Source organism: Halichoerus grypus, chromosome 8 (genome assembly GCF_964656455.1).
Source record: "Halichoerus grypus chromosome 8, mHalGry1.hap1.1, whole genome shotgun sequence".
Taxonomy (NCBI): Eukaryota; Metazoa; Chordata; class Mammalia; order Carnivora; family Phocidae; genus Halichoerus; species Halichoerus grypus.
The window spans coordinates 120718629-120737839 of NC_135719.1; the positions used below are offsets into that span (position 1 = coordinate 120718629).

General features: G+C 54.4%; 1 protein-coding gene across 2 annotated transcripts in view; it reads left to right on the top strand.

Annotated features, from left to right (window-relative positions):
- Positions 1-19211, top strand: part of GALNT16 (polypeptide N-acetylgalactosaminyltransferase 16) — a 112032-nt gene that overhangs the window by 55692 nt on the left and 37129 nt on the right. For both annotated transcript variants that reach the window (XM_036107230.2, XM_036107229.2), the window contains exons 2-10: positions 1430-1587; positions 4997-5095; positions 5970-6037; positions 6817-6882; positions 9193-9314; positions 11529-11616; positions 13015-13099; positions 13400-13503; positions 18449-18575. In XM_036107230.2, the coding sequence (XP_035963123.1) occupies positions 1430-1587; positions 4997-5095; positions 5970-6037; positions 6817-6882; positions 9193-9314; positions 11529-11616; positions 13015-13099; positions 13400-13503; positions 18449-18575 (917 nt within the window). The remainder of the gene's footprint in view (positions 1-1429; positions 1588-4996; positions 5096-5969; positions 6038-6816; positions 6883-9192; positions 9315-11528; positions 11617-13014; positions 13100-13399; positions 13504-18448; positions 18576-19211) is intronic.

Below are 19211 nucleotides of genomic sequence, written 5' to 3' on the forward strand. Positions count from 1 at the left end.
AGCCTTCCTCTCCCTCTCTCCTTCCTTCCCTCCTTCTGTCTTTCCTGAAACGTATTTCCAGCCCATGGGGGCTCTGCCACATCTGTCCAGCCCTTGTCATGGCACCAACTCCGAATATCAATCACAGTGTGGCTGCCGCAGCCGTGGCCACCATCCTGAGCATCTGTGTGTAGCTGGGCCCGGTGGACACGAGGAGACCTCCCTCACCAGCTCTGACCTCGGGGAGCTCAGGGGCTGGCTCCTAGGACAGGATGCACCCGGAGGCTGGAACCCGACGGAGTGGCATCCCTGAAGGAGATACTCACCCCCTGGAGCCTTCCGCATTCTTGCTGGCGAGGTCTGGGGCTAGGCTTTCATGGAGGCCCTGGGCCACTGTGGATGTCCCCCAGCATCACCCAACACCTCGGTCTCCTCTCCCCCACGTCCAGCTACCTTCCAGGGACCATCCCTCTGGGGCTAGGCCTTTGATGGAGTCCTCATGCAGAGTTCTGTGTCTGGATAACCCTCGCCCACCTTCCCGCTGCCTCTGGGGGCCCACAGCTCCAGCCCAGGCTGCTGGGCAGGTGGGAGGGCTGCAGTCAGGATGCGCTCACCATTGATGATATTTCAAGGCACTCTGGGGGAACATCCGGCCAGCAGTTTGGTTCAAATAATGAGATGTCAGGATCCATCTATCTCTCCATTCATCTCAGATGTGTCCTTCCCCAGGGTCTTTCATGGGGGGACTTTGGGAGTACAGAGTGGGGTGTGGCTAAGAGGAGAGAGGCTGGGCCATGGCCTGTGTGATCCATCACTCCTCCGGTGAGCCAGGAGCTCTGACTATCTCAGCAGCAAGTGCCAGTCCCCGAGAAGATGCACCATTGTCTGCGTTTGGGTGTTCTGGCAGCTCTGGCGCGAGCCTGGAAGGGCCTGCTTGTCCTCACAGGTAGTTCTCTGGACAGCAGCTCATCCAAGCCCCGGGTGTTTTACTGCATGCCTAGTCCAGGGTCAGGCCCAAGTTTATCCCTAGGACACTGTAGGTTGCTTGGCGACCTCCAGCTTGGCTGGTGGTCCCCTCAGGACACCTCATCTCGGGGGTCACCTTCTCCAAATCCAGCAAAGAGCACTGGGCAAGAGAATGACTTTCCGGGTCAGAAAAACCAGTTTGAATCCAGAACCTGTGACTCATTAGCTCTGACCTTGGGCTTTAAAAAAAAAAAAAAAAAGCCTTCATTTTTTAAGAGCAGTTTGGGTACTGTTTTTTTAACTTCTTGAGCCTCGGTTTCCTTATCTGTACAAGGGGGGAAGTACCGATCTCCTGCTCACAGAGTTGGGATGAAGTACGGACGAGGTAAGGCAGCTGGCTCCTGCCGGCGGGATCAGGGCTTACCCCACAGTGGCGGCTTTATCCTCCCGCCTGCGACCCCTCTGATGCTGACCTTTGGCTCAGGTGACAGGAACACCCTCCAGAGGCTTCGATGAGAAGGCGTACCTGGCAGCCAAGCAGCTGAAGGCCGGAGAGGACCCTTACAGGCAGCATGCCTTCAACCAGCTGGAGAGTGACAAGCTGAGCCCAGACCGAGCCATCCGGGACACACGCCATTACAGGTACAGCGTCCATGGCGCCGTGGAGGGCAGGGCCGGCCCCCGTCAGCAGTCCCCGGGACTGAAGGAATGAGAAGGATCGCCTCAGACTCCATCTGGTTGTTGAGAGCCTCACACCCTCACCCTCAGTTGTCTCTTGCCTCCTCTGTTTCATTGACCTCCAGAGGGCCTGAGACGGCCAAGGAGACTCAGCGGGCACCGGGGAGGCCCCTCAGCACCTCAGTCTGGAGTCCCAGTGAGAGGGGGCTGCCAGGGGACCACAGGGAGGCCGGAGGGGGTGGGCGAGCCTGCTGATGGTGGCTGAGGTGAAGAGGGGCCACCAACCCTGCCCGCACTGTGCAAGGGATTCTCGTCTTCCTGCCCCGCTGCCCCTGCTTCCTCAGAAGTTCCCAGAAATGCTCCCCAGCCTTGCTCTTGGCTCTCCCAGTGGTGTAGGTAGGAGAGGCCCCAGAGCAGGACCAAGGACACCTTCCGTGATGTTCCCCACTCCGACTGCACTCGGTGTGAGTGACCGACCTTGGACAAGCCATCAATGCCCCCTCCTTGGTTCAGGCCCTTGATGTGTCCTGTCTGGATTGTAGTTGCCACCTCCAGCCCCCCCTTCCTGCCCTTACCTATGGGAATAGTCTGAGGTCCTTACCCTGAAGTGCAAGCCACCCCTCCTGGCCCTGAACCTCTGCTCCTTTTCGCCTAGCACTTAATGCTCCCGCAGTTCTATACCCTTCTGTCCCCCTGCCCTTGTCTATGCACACACTGTTTCCCCCGCCTGAACCCCACCCCCCACCTGTACCTTCACACCTCCCCTCAGTGTCCTCTCCTCCGGGGAAGGTTCCTTGCCAACCCAGGCTGGTCTGGGGGCTTCGTCTGTGCTCCGTGCCGACAGGGCAGGAGGGGCTCTTGGAGCAGACTCACCCATGTGCCTGCGTTTCTGAGGGACCCACATGGGCTGTGTTGGACCAGCTGTGTTCCTAGCACCAGGCTGGTCCTGGTCTAAGGGTAGGTGGGGATGATGCGGGTCAAGATTGCTTTTCCTTCTGAAGCAGCTACTCCACAGCACAAAAGGTATGTGTGAGATAAGGGTGCAGAAAGGGACATGCTTCTAGCACTTTCCATGTCACTCATGGAGGTGAGCCTGAAATCCGGTGGGCTTGGCCGCCTGTCAAGAGGAGATGGACATGGAGTCGGGGGAGCCCCAGACTGTCCTCACTGTCTTGGAATCCCAGCACTGCCAGTACGACGATAATCCTGCTACTCCGAAAGGCCTCCCCACAGGTCCACTGGCCAGCTCAGATCTCACAAGTTCTTTCTCGGTCAATGCTGGTGCGGAGTCCACCTGCACTGTGGGGCCTACAAGGCTATGTCCACACAACTCTGCTTGGAGACCTTTCCTGGCAACCCCGGCTACGGCCAACCTTGACCCCAAGGCGTAGAGGTCCTATGGATCCAAATCTCTGAACTGACCCAGGGTTAACCTGGATCACCTCTGCCCTCACTCCCACTAAGCCCCCCTCCTAGCTTCTCAGGTGCTCACTGAAGAACTTAAAGGAGGAGTTCCTCTTGGGGAGACACAGGTCTTAAAACGAGACTCTTCGAGTGTGAGGCAGGGGTGGTTTGGTGAGGCCAGCCTCCCTTCCTGCCCCCGTGTTGCTACCAGCCCTCCCAGAAGCCTGAGGTGGATCGGGGTGTGTGTGTGTGTGTGTGTGTGCGCGTGTAGGTGGAGCAACGGAGGGGCTGGCTTTCACGTGCTGGGGTGAGCCTTGCTCTTCTCCTTGGCCCTCCAGACAGCAGCTTCTGCTGGCCTCCAAACAGTCAGGATAGTTCCTCGTCCAGCCCTCAATCTGGGGAGCCCCCTCAAGGGGAACAGAGAGACCAGGCAAGACAGACCTACTAGCAACACAAAGAAAACCCCACCAGCCCCAAACCTGAAACACAGGCCTGGGGCAAACGTCTTCAAAGGCTCTTGGCTCCTGAGATCCGGATAAATCGCCATCATCATGGTTGTAAATCCCAGAGAAATGCAGAGTGGAGAGAGTTGGAGGGGGTGGGTTGGGGGGAGGTCAAGTCTACCCTCCAGATGGGGTATGGGTAGGTAGGCCACTTTCAGGTGGAAAATGGGCATCACTATCCAGATTCTCTCCTTCCTGGGCACCAGATGGTTGGGGTTCCCAGTCAGGACGTGGGTCCCTGGAGGTCAGTGCTGGGGGGCCGGGAACCCAGGAGGCAGCTGCTTCTCCCAGCACTCCCCCTGTCCCAGCAGGCCAAGCCCACTCCCACCCCCAAATCTGCATGCCTCTGGGAGGATGCACTTGGGAAGCCTGGCTTCTCGGGGGGCAGAGGTGAATTTCCCTACCCCTCCACCCCTCCTACTCCCTACATCGCCTGTCAGGGAGAATGATTCTAAAGCCTCTCAGGATTCCTCCCATGGGGGTCCCAGGCTGGTGGGACTCCTGCCTTTCTGACCCCATCTGCTCTGCAGGGCAGGAAATGGGCCTGGGAATCCGGCTGTAAGACGCTGTCGGGGCGTGAGTGCTGGAATGAGAAAACAGACCCTGCTGGAATAGTCAGAGAGCAATTGTAATAAAGAAGATTGCCATGAAAACCAGCTGCCTTCCCGCTGGCCCCAGGAGCACGAATAAAAGCACCCGCAGAAGCGACAGGGATGGAGGCTGGCAGGAAGGGATTGTTTTAATTCCCTTTCCTGAGGAGGGGGAAGCCAATGGCTGAAAATGTGGTGTGAGCCGGAGAAGGGGGAGGGAGCGGGGTGGCAGGCACTGCTCGTGGTCTTCTCGGGGCTTCTGTGTGCTCCAGGGGGAGGCCAGGGCCCCCGGAGGAGACAGCCTGCTCCCCCGCCCCAGGTCACCAGCCAGCTGTCCAGGCTGGGCAGCGAGAGGGAGGGAGTCACAGGACGATAGCAGAGGGGCGATTCCTCTCCAGATCCTCCAAATGTCGCGAGCCGGGAGAAGAGAAAGAAGCTACAGGGTGCTGTGGCTGTAGCTGAACAGAGGCTGGTCTCCCCGTCTCCCCCATTTTGTCTCTCCGGCAGGCAGGGAGCTCCGTCTGTTGGCCCAGGGCTGGGTCCCCGGGGCCTGGAGCGGTGCCCACACAGACACGATGGTCAGAACCCTTCTGAACACTTCAGTGATGGGGGTTCTGAGGGCTCTAGGTCTTTGGTAAAGATGACCAGGCCGGGGAAAGTACCCCAACCTGTGGCTTCCCTCTTAGGGCTCCAGGCCGGATGGGCTGAGCGGGGTGGAGTGCGGGCTTGGAGGGCAGCCCCGCCCCCTGGCTTCAGGCTTGCCTTCCCTGTCCCACAGAGGTATTCCCGGGGGCAGCAGGCTGGACAGAGAGAAGCCTCAAGCCTGTCCTAAGGATGCTCCCACGCTGCCCTCTGACCCCTGTGCTCCATTTGCAGTTGCCCGTCTGTTTCCTACTCTGCGGACCTGGCGGCCACCAGCGTCATCATCACCTTCCACAATGAGGCCCGCTCCACCCTCCTGCGCACTGTGAAGAGGTGAGCCCCATCTCAGGACCCTCGCCTCAATGGTGCTGCTCCCCGAGGCCTCGGGAAGATCTGCCAAGCCCCCGGCAGGAGTGCACATTGAGACAGGGTGCGGGGCCAGATGGTGTGAAGAGGTCAGCCACTGGGAGGTGGAGTCCTGTCCTTCCGAGAAGCTGGAGCTGGTGAATCAGGGTCAGAGAGACCCCAGCAATCTAGTTATTGGGATGCACAAACACAAGGTCAGGTCCCCAGGACAAAGGCAGATATTCAAGGGTCAGGAGCCCAGGGAGTCAGGGAGGGACATGAAGCCTCAGGTGGATGGCCGTGAGCCCAGTAGGTGCCATCCAACAATTCATAGGGAGGTGCCCCTCTGTCCTCCTTAACTTGGCCCTGCGGTCAAGTTTAACTCCTACTCGCCCCATTTCTTCAATGAGGATAGGATTTGGAGTATTCCAGGGATTAAAGAAGCTTGGGGTTCCTTTCCCAGGGAGTAGAGGAAGAGGAAGGATGGTGGGAAGGAAAGCAGGCCCCCCCGCCCCCACCGCTCCCGGCCCTGGCAGAACTTGTTAAGCCTAAGCAGTCAGAGCAGCTACAGGTCCTGTCTTGGCAACAAAACTGGGGCAGTTCCCACAACCCATCTGGCCCAGGTCCCGGGTGCCTGCAGGTCCAGGCAGCAGGGTCAGCCAGGTCCTTGGAAGAGCCTGAGGACGATACTGCTCCTCAGCCGCTCATCAGGGCCCGGGAGTTTTGCAAGGAGCTGCTCGTGGCTAGTGTCCCGGCCCCTGAGCTGGGTGGTGGGGGAGTCCTGGGGCAGGGAGAGGTAAATGGAAGGTGACCCCTAAATCCAGGCTCCTCTGTCCCCATCACTATGTCCCCATCACTCCAGTGTCCTGAACCGAACTCCAGCCAGCCTGATCCAGGAGATCATCTTAGTGGATGACTTCAGTTCAGATCGTAAGTTTCTACCTCCTGTTATTCGCACCCTTCCAAACTCTCATTTCCCCAGAGCGTGGAGGCAAGCACTCCCAGGGCCATGCTGGATATCACGGGCTGACCCCTGCCCCTCAATTGGGATCTTTTTTTTTTTTTTTAAAGATTTTATTTATTTGACAGAGAAACTGTGAGAGAGCACAAGCAGGGGGAACAGTTGAGGGAGAGGGAGAAGCAGGTTCCCTGCGGAGCAGGGAGCCCGATGCGGGGCTGATCCCAGCACCCAGGGATCATGACCTGAGCTGAAGGCAGACGCTCAACCGTCTGAGCCACCCAGGTGCCCCAACCGGATCTTTAGTCTTCTAGGTGCCCTCCCTGACTCTGTTCCCAGGTGCCAAGGAAGGGGAAAGAGTGGTGTTGTTTTGATGGGACACCAGTGAGATGACATTTTTTAAAAACAGAAGCAACATTAGCAGCATCCTTTGTTCTTACAAGTGCCGAATGCTGAGGATTGTCCCTTCAGTGTGGCCGCGCTGGTGTTGACCTGGCTACCCGGTGACCTGCTGGTGCTCTCTGGCGCCCCCTGGGGCAATGCCATAAGTATTCCTCAGTCTGGCCTGGGAGTGAGGCACAGGGCAATCCTTGGCCATTAGAGATGACCATGCTCCTGTGTACCTCCCCACCCCCATCCCTTTCCCTGGACCTACTGTGAGACATCTTCTGGGCGGTTCCAGGGGCGACCAAACCCCTTGTGGTCTGACGCCCATATCTGAATGAGCTTGCTTCCTTCTCTTCACCTTCAGCTGAAGACTGTCTGCTCCTGACCAGGATCCCCAAGGTCAAGTGCCTGCGCAATGATCGGCGGGAAGGTAAGTTCTTGGATCCTGGGTGCCACTGCAGACCTATTTTGGTCTAGACCTCTGCACCTCCCCATTCCCTTTTGGCACCATGTCACACTAACCCAGCATGCGCCTACTCCATTCCTAGTGGCCAGGACCAAGGGGTGTGGAAAGACCCTTCTGCTATCCCGGGTCAGCCTCGGCCATGGCATGACCGTAGGCAAGTCGCCCTACTTCTGGCTGCTGGGTTGTCTCTTCTGAGAAGTGGAGTTAGTAATAGTCCCCTTTCTGCCTTGCATGGCTATTGTAAGGATTAAATGAGATAAACTATGTGGAAATGCTTCAAGAAAACCAAAGGACATTATTTTTTTAAAAGATTTTATTTATTTATTTGACAGAGAGAGAGAGAAAGAGCAAGCAGGGGGAGTGACAGGCAGAGGGAGAGGGAGAAGCAGGCTCCCTGCCAAGCAGGGAGCCCGATGCGGGGCTCGATCCCAGGATGCTGGGATCACGACCTGAGCTGAAGGCAGATGCTTAACCGACCGAGCCACCCAGGCGCCCTGGGGCATTATAAAGCAGATGTCACCTCACTTCCAATCGAGAGGTGTTTCGGAGCATCAGCCACGCAGCTAGGATTGTACATGGCACTCTAGGAAGCACAAAACAAGTATGAAACTTGGTCCCTGCCCTCGGAGAGCTTATTGTAAGGCCAAGGAGTCAGGACCCACCGCAGGCACAGACTGGTCATGGTGATGTGGGGGCAGATGCCAGGAGAGGGACGTGATGGGGGACTAGGCCTTGCCTGGGTGAGGGCGCAGTGAAACAGGTGAAGGGAGCAAGCAGGGCAGCCCAGGCTCGCGGACTCGGCACGAGGGCTGGCCTGGCACGGGCGCACCTGTCATACCAACAGCCCTCTCCCTGAGGGCTCACCTGTAACAGGCGTCCACTCTGCCTGTGTTCTCACAGTCCTTCTTCTTAACAGCCCATCGTCCCCCTTCGCACATAAGGAAAGTGAGGCCTAGGGAGGTTCAGTGATTTGCCCACGGTGATGAGTAGAGGAGCCAGAATTCCAACCTGGAGGAGGGAGGCCACCCTTAACCTCCCTGTCCTCCTCCCTGCCTGGGAGAATCTGGGTCTGGTCAGGAGGGGAAATGGTGGGGTGAGGGTAGATGGCAGAAGACCTTGGAAGCCAGAGAAAGGCATTTAGACTTGATAAGGCAGGTAGTAGGGAGCCACTGAAAGTTTGAGAGAGAGAGAGAGAGAGAGAGAGATGTGAGGGGCATAATTAAGAAAGACCAGTCAGACCAAGGAGATCTGCTCACTGGCATGGAAGAGGCCAGAGAGAAATGAAATTTCTCCCAAGCACTGGGTTGTAGGTACCTTTAGGCCCAGGAATATAATGTTTCCTGGGGTTTGCCCAACACGGGTACAAACCTTCAGTGCTTGCTACCTACCGGTGGAGTGCAAGGATGGGACAGATGGATTTTTGCACAGATGGGTGTATAGTCAGATGGATGGAGGCAGAGTACAGGGCAGAGGTATGGCCAGGGAAATCTCTCCAAGGAGCAACTGTATGCTGAGCTCTTAGAGCGAGGCCCCTCCATCTCCACAGCTCACAGGACATCAGTGGCTGTTCTCTCAGTAGTCCCAGCTGGGCCTCCTCTCTCCCCAGGAGCTGCCAAAAGCGAGGCCATTCTTTGACAGCTGGTGAGCCATCAGCAAGACTGTTTGGGGTGGGGGTCGAAGCAGAGCAGAATCTAGCACGTGTCGGCCTCCTAGACACCGGGCACTCTCCCCGGCAGGTGGGGATTGTTTTCTCTCTGAGTCTTTTAGATGAGAAAACCCAGGCTCAGAGAGGTTAAATAACATGCTTAAGGTATGTGAAGGGTCTGGCATACTAACTCCAGACTGTCTTAGTCTAGAAGATTCTCACGAGGTCACCTCTCACGAGGTCACACATGATGATGCAGCTGAAGGGGACGGCTTAGAGATCCCGGGGGGTAGGGAGGAAAGGGTTTTGGTTTCTGGTTTTCTTTTGGTACCAAAACACACTCGAATGCACATTCCGTTCACTAATGCCTGACTGTTCATCGGTGTGTCCCCAGAGCCCAGAACAGTATCTGGTACACAGAGAGCACTCAGAGAATGAGCCTGGAGTAATGATGGTTGCTGAGTGGATGAGAGAAAAGAGAGGGAGGGAGGGAGGAAATAATCAAATACAAAGTAAAGCTCAATCACAGTAACTCAGAGGAAGCCTTGAGAGCCCTGAGACTTTTGAGGGATGGCGGGGAAGCAAACTGGCCCCGTCCCAGTATCAACCCCTGTCCACTCCCATGGCAGGGTTGATCCGGTCCCGCGTTCGTGGGGCAGATGTGGCTACAGCTGCCGTGCTCACCTTTCTGGACAGCCACTGTGAAGTGAACACCGAGTGGCTGCAGCCCATGCTGCAGCGGGTCAAGGAGGTGAGTCCCTCTGTCCCTGGGGGAGCTCTGTCCCTTGGGATGTGCCCACCGTGTTCTTGGCATGAGGGCGCGTGAACAGTCATTGACGTTGGATAGGCAGAGTAGGAGCCTAAATGGTCTGCTTCCTCCAGAGTGACATCATGTTAATGAGCTTTCTCCTCTGAAAATGGGGTAACTGTAGTATTCGTCTCACGGGGTTGTTGTGAGAATTCATGTGGATGTGAGCTTGGGTGAGCTGTAAAGCTCCTACTACGAATGGTGGTGAGGTTTTGCTCCCGGGGGAGGCGGGTCCTGTGCAGGGGCGGGGTGCAGCTTGGGGTCAAGGCTGGGAAGCCTGAGAAGGAGGAAGGGGGGTGTGTGTCCTTGTCAAGGACAGATGAGGACGGGGTTCCCTAGCATGTGCCTGCATTTCACTAGAAGGGGGAGGGTAGGACAGGTGGAGGGAAGGATGAGGTAATCACGGATCAACCACAAAAAGACAAATAACCCAACTTAAAAATGGGCAAAGGATTTGGATGAACATTTCTTCAAGGCAAATACACAAATGGCCAACAAGCACAGGAAAAGATCCTCAACATTTTTAAGCCTTGAGGGAAATGCAAGTCAAAACCACAGTCAGATACCACTCGATACCTACAGGATGGCTGTGACCAAAGGGTGGACAGTGACAAGGGCTGGTGAGGGTGTGGAGAAGTGGGAGCCTTTTCACTCATGGCTGGTGAGAATGTAACGTGGGGCAGCCGCTTTGGAAAACAGTCCTGCAATTCCTCAAAAGCTTAAACACGGAGTTACCTGATGACCCTTCCACTGCTGGGTATATACCCAAGAGAAATGGAAACCCACTCCACACAAAAACTTGCACTGCAGTTTTCGGGGCAGCATCATTCAGAATAGCCAAAATGTGGAAAGAGCCCAGATGTCTGTCAAGATAGCCATACAACAAAGTACTAGTCAGCCATAAAAAGGAATGGAGTACTGATAACGTGCAACGATGTGGATGAAAACATTTCCCTAAGTGAAAGAAGCCGGTCACAAAAGGCCACGTGTTCTATGATTCCACTGATATGAGATGTCCAGAATAAAACAAAGCCATAGAAACAGAAAGGAGATGAGTGGTTGTCAGGGGCTGGAGGGAGAGAGGATGGGGAGTGACCGCTAACAGGTACAGGGTTTCTTGTTGGAGTGATGAAAATGTTCTGGAATTAGATAGGGGTGATGGGTGCACAGTCTTGTGAATATATTGTAAGCCAAATTTGTACACTTTAAAATGGTGAATTTTATCGCATGTCAGTTACGGCTGATGAAATTGCTATAAAAATGTGAATTATATCTCAGAACAAAAAAGTGTATAAAAAGGCAAAGGCGAGGCCCCCACAGAGCTCTGTGGGAAACCATGGGTGGTCTCCCCTGCTCTGGTCCTGAGAGGGGGTGTGAACCGAGGGGCAGAGCTGGGCTCCAAGTTGCAGACAAGAGGATTTTGAGGGTCAGCACAGAGTGCGGGGAGAGAAGAGGCTCTGGTCTGGGTCCCTCTGTGGAGGGAGAGGGAAGAGAGGGCTGATGGCCATTGATAGTTTTGCATAGCGTGAATGACATAAGCCACCCCACCCCCGAATCTTCAGTAAAATTGACATTACCCACCAATGTTTTGGAGGTGGATTTGTGCCTAGGAGGGTGAAGGGAGTAATGCATCTGACCTTGCAGCGGATGTGGCATGAAAGAGTGACAGCCAGGTTGCACAGGGATGGCGGAGTCCCTGCCCTCACGCTGCTGGTGGTCCAGTTGGGAAGACTCAGTCCGAACATGTACAAAGGTGGATGACGATTAATAAAACAACAGTTCAAACCAGCAACAGAAGAGCCACCTCAGACAGCATATGATTCAGTGCCCCAGGAATTGTCTGGACTGTAACTGTGAGAGCAGCTTAAAAGAGGAAGAAATCTTCAGCCTGCAGCAATCCGGCAGGGCTTCACTGAGGAGGTGCGATCCCAGCAGGGCTAAGCATGATGTGAACGGAAGAGGCTGCGAGGGCACTGTGCCCATGGGCCCCAGGTGGGATCTTCCAGGAGCAGGACAGCTCGCAAGAACCTGCCGCATCCTGCAGAAAGGGCTGAGTGCCCCGTGGCTCGGAGAGAACTTCTGCCCACAGTCCAGGCAGCGGGGCCTTTCTTCACAGAGTCCTTGGCCTCACACCATCTCTCGTTCCCTCCCCTCCAGGACCACACCCGTGTGGTGAGCCCCATCATCGATGTCATCAGTCTGGATAACTTTGCCTACCTTGCTGCATCTGCTGATCTTCGTGGAGGTGGGTCCATCCTCCAGAGGAGGGGCTGTAGACTTGAGAGGGGCAGGGGAGGGCAGTCTCAAGCCTTGGTTTGGTGCTCTTCTGCCCAGCTGTGCCAGAGCGTCTCACAGCACCAGAAAATGGAAAGCTCTGGGGTTGGGGACAAAGCCCTCTGGCCCAATCAGTGACAGAGCCCAGCTAGTCTTGTGTCTTCCCCTCCGAGGCACAAGCCCTGACACATCCTTCCCAGAGGCTGCCAGCCCAGGGACCATGCCCACAGTCCTGGCAGAAAGGCATGATGGGACAGTGTCATGCATGAATTCCTGATACGTACACCTGCAGGTGGTCCGGACCCGGGCTGTCTAATGCAGTAACTATGGGCCGCATACGGCTATTGAGCTCTTAAAATGTGACCAACCTGGATTGAGATGTGCTGTAGGTGGAAAATACACACCAGGTTTCAAAGTCTTATTATGAAAGAATGTAAAATATCTCATCAGTAGTTTTTTATATTGATTACATGTTGAAATAATAACATTTTGGGTATTTTGCATTAAAATATATTCAAATTAATTTCATATGTTCTTTTTGATATGGCTACTAGAAAAATTTACATATGTAGCTTGCATTTCTGCCTTGCATCATATTTCTTTTGGACAGCTCTGGTTTAGACTTTTTAGCCGTGCTGTCCAATATAATAGCCATATTTGGCTATTTATATTTAAATTACAATTAAATAAAATTCAAATTCACTTCCTAACTTGTACTAGCCACATTTCAAGTGCTCAATAACCCCCCGTGGCTAGTGCCTACCATACTGGACAGTCAGTACAGATATAGAACATTTCCATCATTGCAGAAAGTTCTATTGGACAGGCTGCACTAGAGAATCTGTTGCTAGGAGCTAGTGGGCAGAGTGGTCTTCCTTTTTGGGGCCCAGACTTCCAAAAAATGGAAATAGCTATTACTTAGATCTTGGAGTTGAGTGGGGTTCTGAAGGGAGCCAGGCATTTCTCCTTTGGGAAATCACTTCAGGGCCTTTGCACTTGCTGTTCCCCCAGCCTGGAATTCCATTTCCCCAGATATCTGCATGGATCAGTCCTTCATTCAGGTCAAATGTGACCTCTTTAGAGAGCCTTTCCTGACTACCCTTACTAGAATAGTATGAACACCTTTCTTTTCTTTATTTTTCTTTTTAACACTTTTCACCTTTGACTAGCAGATTGTTTTATTGATTTATTTTTGTAGTCTCTGTCCTACCCAGTAGATCAATGAGGGCAGGGACCCGTCTCGTTCTGAGTGAAGGAATGACTGCATGAATTGCCCAGGGCCCTCTGCGAGCTGGGCTCTGATCAAGGGAGACTGAGGGCTGCAGCAGCTCTGCCCTGAGCTCCGTCCTCACCCCACTCTGTCCCTTAGGATTTGACTGGAGCCTGCATTTCAAGTGGGAGCAGATCCCTCTTGAGCAGAAGATTGCCCGGACCGACCCCACCAAGCCCATAAGGTCAGTGCTGCCATGGGCTCTGCAGAGACCCCTTCCTTCCCTGGGTCAGGGGGCCTGGGAGGCTGCTGTGGGGGGCTGTTTCAGTTGCTGGTGCTCCTTAGGGAGCACTGTCTCAGTGCTGACTCCGTTCTGGGCCCCAGGGACAGAGAGGACAGAGGTCAGGGAGTTGCTGGATGTCCTGCCCCTGTGACTCTGCAAGCGGGGGATTCTGGGGCAAATGACCTGGGGTTCTGGGGCCATCTAGAAGGGTTCCCAGCTTCTCCAGCTCATGCACTGCCTCTTTCCTCTCCTTGCTCCCAGGACTCCTGTCATAGCTGGAGGAATCTTTGTGATCGACAAGTCCTGGTTTAACCACTTGGGAAAGTATGATGCCCAGATGGACATCTGGGGTGGAGAGAATTTTGGTAAGTTGGAAATAACAATAACAGTAACAACAATAATAGATAACCCTGCTCGAGCGCATTCTATGCATAAGGCCCTGTTCTACACATGTATGCATTTGTTTAATACTCACAACTCTCTGAGGTAAGTACTATTATATCTCCATTTTACAGATAAAGAAACTGAGGCACAGAGAGGTTAAGTAATTGGTCCAGAGCCACACAGCTAGTAAACAAAGATTTAGGTGGTCAGGGGAGCCTGTGGTCACATGGCTAGACATGTGTGTGGAAGGACACACAGACTGTAACCGGGGCTGCAGCTTTAACCACCACAGCTGATTCTCTTCCAGAAAAGCCAGGGGTGGGGGGTGCAGCGGAGTTTGGTGGTTAAATGTAAGAATGGGGGCAAATGGCCTGGGTGCAAATCCTGGCCCTACCACCTACAAGCTGTTTGGCCCTGGACAAGTTAAAGCCTCCCGAAGCCTCCATTTCCTCAAGGGGCTGGTATGAGCACCAAATAAGAGATGAGTTAAAACACGTGGCATGCTGCTGGCGGCCATTACCATTACTGATGGGGCTGGGGGAGCCCTCTAGCTCCAGCAGGAAAGGGAAGAGCGCAGCGAGCTCCCAGGGTTGTCAGCGAGGTTCGGTTAGATAAAGGCCTGCTACAGTGGATCAGCCGACATGGGTAATGTAAGGGGCTTTACTAAAGAGACCGTCCACACGGTGTGGGCGAGATACAGGGAGCCGCAGGGACAGCGCAGTCCTGGGCTGGCTGGTGACTGCTGTGAGGTGTGGCCACCCCTAGGTCTGAAAGACGGGGAGGGAGTGCTCCCTGACAGGAGCTGTGGTCTTGGGGCACCTGCAGCCAGCCCACAGCACCCAGGCAGAGGGTGTCGGGGGATAAATACCCACCCTCGCTCTCCCCTCTCTCTGCTCTGATGGAGCCTGCCAGTCCGCAGGAAGGAAGCCAACAGTGCAGCCCGCACCGCGAGGAGCAGGGCGAAGGATGGGGAGCGATCCGGGGGTCTCCTGTTCTTTGCAGAGCCCTTTGTTTCCTTCTTCATCCTCACCACGTTTCTTGCAAAGTAAATACGGCTGGTGGTATCTCACCCATTTGACAGGTGGGAAAACTGAGGTGGACACTGCCTTCCAGATTTCAATCAGGAAGCTCCACATCTGACAGGTGTGCGTAGTGCCCCAACCAGAGCCACTTCAGTGTTGTGAGGTGTGATCAAAGCAAATTCTGTGTTTCTGAGAGGTGAGGGGCAGGTCTTTCTTCTCTCTCCCTGATTGCAACACAGATGAGCAGTGGGGCTTGGTTTTTTTTTTTTTCTTAAAGATTTTATTTATTTATTTGAGAGAGACAGAGATAGCAACAGAGATAGCAAGAGAGCATGAGTGGGGAGGAGAGGGGGAAGCAGGCTCCCCGCTGAGCAGGGAGCCTGATGTGGGGGCTCAATCCCAGGACCCTGGGATCATGACCTGAGCTGAGGGCAGATGCTTAACCCCTTAACCGACTGAGCCACCCAGGCGCCCCAGCAGTGGGGCTTATAATAGGTCTGATCCTAACTCAAAACCAACTGGAGTGGAAACAGGCGTGGAATGTTCTCCCTTTTATAACTTACTCTTGGAAACCATTTGCAGACAGGCATTTGAAGAAGTAAATTCTGGGAACCGAGTGCACTGACCCTTCCGTTCTGACCTTTCGCATGTTGTGGGCCCAAGTGACCTCCTGTGTGCCCTCAGTCTCAGCCTGAAGAGAGCCTTGGCGAAGCGGGCTTCCTGTACAGACTCAGAGGACTGGGAAACGAATGGTCTCTCCTGCATCCAGGAGCTTTTTTCTTTTTCTTTTTTTACAGCTGGTGATTGACAGAGAAACAAGTAAATGATCAAACGGCTAACTTCAAATTCTGCCTGAGGCGAGGGCTCAGTGGTTGGGGAACTTGAAAGGTGAACCACAGAGTGTTTCTGCGAAGGGTTTTGTTTCTTAGAAGAAAGTCAAAGAAATTTCTAGGCTAGCGGGTGCTCAGACATTCAGCTGCTGGGAGCAGTTTTGAGCCGGGAGAGCTCTGTTGCTGGTGGGTTTGGGCCTTTCATTTCATTCTTTTGTTGAAGGAAGGAAGATGCCTAAACTGAGACTCATTCCTGTGTCCCCTCAGAGAGCCCCAGAGGCCACTGTAAGTGGAGGTGGCCAATGTGAAAACCTTGGGATTCCCATTAGAGGTCCTTTTAAAAGGTAGTCAGATCATGTCGGTCCTCTGCTCATGACCCTGCAGGGACTCTGTCACATCACTGAGAGCAAAGCCCACAGTCTTCACGCCATCTGCCCTCCCCTCATGGCACACCCCCAGCTCTCCCACCCGGCCTCGCTCCACCCCGCAGCCGCCTCCACCAGGCCCCCTTGCGGTCCCGGAACTTGCCGCCCACTCCAGCCTCTACATCTTTGTCCTTGCCGATCCTTCTGCCTGAAATGCTTCTCCCCCAAAAGCCACATGACTTGCTTCCTCCCCTCCTTCAGGTCTGAGCTCAAATGTCCCCTTTTGCTGGAGAACTTCCCAATCAGATTAAAACTGTAGCCCACCCCAGCTCCACTGGCGCTCTTCAGCCCCTTCCTGCTTTGTCTGTCTCCATTGCACTTAATACCATCGGAGAGACTACGCATTTCACTCATCTTCTTGTCTACTGACATCTTTGTTCCTTATTTTAGTGAGTTCCCGTCACCTACCCATGAGTGTGTAAGGATTCTAGAACAGTGCATGACACATAATTAACAGGTGCCCAATAAAATTTTGCTGAATGAACTAAGGAGTCTGATTCAAACAGTGCAGCTTGCTGGACAAAATATGAACTTGACATTATAATTCTGCAAGAGTATTTGGGTGATCTTGGAGAGGTTAACACGTTTGAGCTTCCCAGTCCTGATTAAAAACATGGGGACGGGGCACCTGGCTGGCTCAGTTGGTAAAGCATGCGACTCTTGACCTCAGGGTCATGAGTTCGAGCCCCATGTTAGGCATGGAGCCTACTTAAAAGGAATAAATAATTTCTTAAAAATTAAAACAAACAAAACATGAGGATGAGAATACCAGCTTCACATGCTTGCTGTGAGAATTAGACCTGGGTTATAGAGCATGGCACATGGCAAGGGCTCAGTAAATGGGTGACAGTTACTGCTCGTGACCGTGTTGTGGGTAATGCCAAGAACAGTATGGACAGGGCAGGCTGGTGGGATGAAGTGACTTATTAGCGTAACCAAGTTAGTCTGGTAGAAATGGAACCAGAATGCAGCTCTTCTGTCCCCTGGGTCTGCCCCTAGTTCTAAATCTCACTTGCTGACCCAGCTGCAGAGCTCTTCCCAGGAGAAGGGACGCAAGCCTGGCAGTCTGCAGGCCGACCTAGGGAAGCCCATCAGCATGGCCAGCCCTGCTATGGCATGTGTCCCGCCCTGGCCCCCGGCCCCCGGCCCACGTCTGGAAACTGTCTGCTGCACACAGGCTGGACAGAGGGGGGCGTTAGTCACTGGGGGTGGGGGGTGGGCCCCGACGGGCTGCGCCAGGTGGGAACCCCCAGGCCTGGCCAGGGACCATGAGTGTCTGTACGGCCAGCTGGGGAGTGGGACGAGGGACCGAGGCTGGAACTCATGAGAAAATGGTCTTTTTTTTTTTAATTAAAAACAAAACAAAACAAACAAACAAAACACAAGGGTTGTGTATTTTCTGGGACAGGAAGGAGGTGTTTTAATGTCACAGGGTGTCTGTCCAACTGTAGGGTTCATACGAAAGGGTCATCAGAAGAGAGTATGAGAGGTTCAGCCAGCCACCACGGTGGGTCCTTGGCAGCAGTGACAATCGTTGAGTGGAGAACAGAGCGGGCAGTGTGTGATGGCCCCCTCTAGGAAGCAGAATGGCTACTTGCATCTCCCTGCCCTAAGAGGGACCACAGTCCCTCACAGTCCTACAGAAGCTCATTCAGCATCCCCACCACTATCAAAAGGAAGCGTGTCTCAAGAGGGCCAGTGGTAGCCTGTAAATGGAGACCCCCTGTGCCAAGAGGGAGGTCTGGAGCCAGAAAGACACCAGCTGGAGCGGCCCGTGGCCTGGTTGGTGGCTGGTATTCCAGCCTCGTGGATGCCCAGAGCTGACTGATGAGCAAATGCATTCTTCCTTAGCAATGTCTGGATGGGGCTTTCTGGTCGGAGGCTGGAAATGATGCTGCGTTTGATTCAGTTTTCCTTCTCCTCATGGTCTTGGTGTTGCTTCAATGCTTTCCCCACTGCTCTTCCAGGGCTCAGATGCGGGCAGTGTGTAAGGGGTTGGCAATGGAGGGTGTGTGTGTGTGGGGGGGGTGTATGTGTGGTGTGTGTGGGGTGGGGTGTGTGGAAGGGGTGTGTGTGGAGGGTGTGTGTGGTGTGTGTGTGTATGTGTTTGTGCAGGAGATGTGGGTGGAGGGGGTATGTGGGGTGTGTGTGTGGTGTGTGTGTAAGTGGTATGTGTGTATGTGGTGTGTGTATAGATGTGTGTGGAGGGGTGTGTGTGGTGTGTGTGTGTGTGGTATGTGTGTAGGAGATGTGTGTGGAGGAGGTGTGTGTGGAGGGGTGTGTGTGGTGTGTGTGTAAGTGGTATGTGTGTATGTGGTGTGTGTATAGATGTGTGTGGAGGGGTGTGTGTGGTGTGTGTGTGTGTGGTATGTGTGGAGGGGGTGTGTGTGGGGCGGGATGGGGAGTGGGGTGTGTGGAGGGGGGCGTGTGTGGTGGGGGGCGGGGGTGTGCACATTCATGGAGTGAACAGTCAGGAACGTGTGCAAGGATGGGCACGTCCCATGTAGATGGGCCCAGGAGCCCTGAGCCCCGCCTGTGCCTCCAAGGAGACACCAGGGGCGAGGGCGAGGAAGCCTAGCTCCTTCCCACCTTCACTCCGGGGGGACTTGCCAGGGGCTCTCCCCTCCTGACGGCCCCCATCTCCTGCAGAGCTCTCCTTCAGGGTGTGGATGTGCGGTGGGAGCTTGGAGATCGTGCCCTGCAGCCGGGTGGGCCACGTCTTCAGGAAACGGCATCCCTACAACTTCCCTGAGGGCAATGCCCTCACCTACATCAGGTAGGTCACAATGCAAAGAGCACCAGGCTAGGAGCCGGGACACCTAGGTCCGAGACCCCACCAGCCCTGTCGGTTACTCCTGCGGCTTTGGGCAGCTGCACCCCCTTTCTGGGCCTCAGTTTCCCCATTTGTTCCTACCAGTTCTGGGATTCCAGGTACCTTGAGGGGTGGAAGGGTGAAATGGAGAGTGTTGCCACCAGGCCTCCCTTGTCTTGACCCTCTTTGTCCATGAACGTCTTGGAAAACTGGCCCAATCACTAACTGGACTAACTGGACCCTCCACTCACTGGGCCCCAGGTTCTGGTCCTGGATGCCATGTCCTGAGCCTGACTTGTTCAGCATCTGCCCATCCATGTCCCCAGCCACAGGATGTGCTTGGCCCTAGAGTCCAGCCATCACCCGCGCTCCTGGTGGGGGTGGAAGGGGAAGAGGGTCCCGAGCACCCCCTCTGAGGACAATTCTTTTGCTTGTCAGGCCCACGCTTCCTTGTTTGCCACAGTGGCTCCCCAGTCTAGCTAATTGAATGGCTTACTATTTCGGTTTGCTTCCCCCCACCCCATTTTTTGTTTTTATAATTATAAAAGTAATATATGTTCGCTATAAAATGCAAGCTGCACCAGGATATATTACCTATAC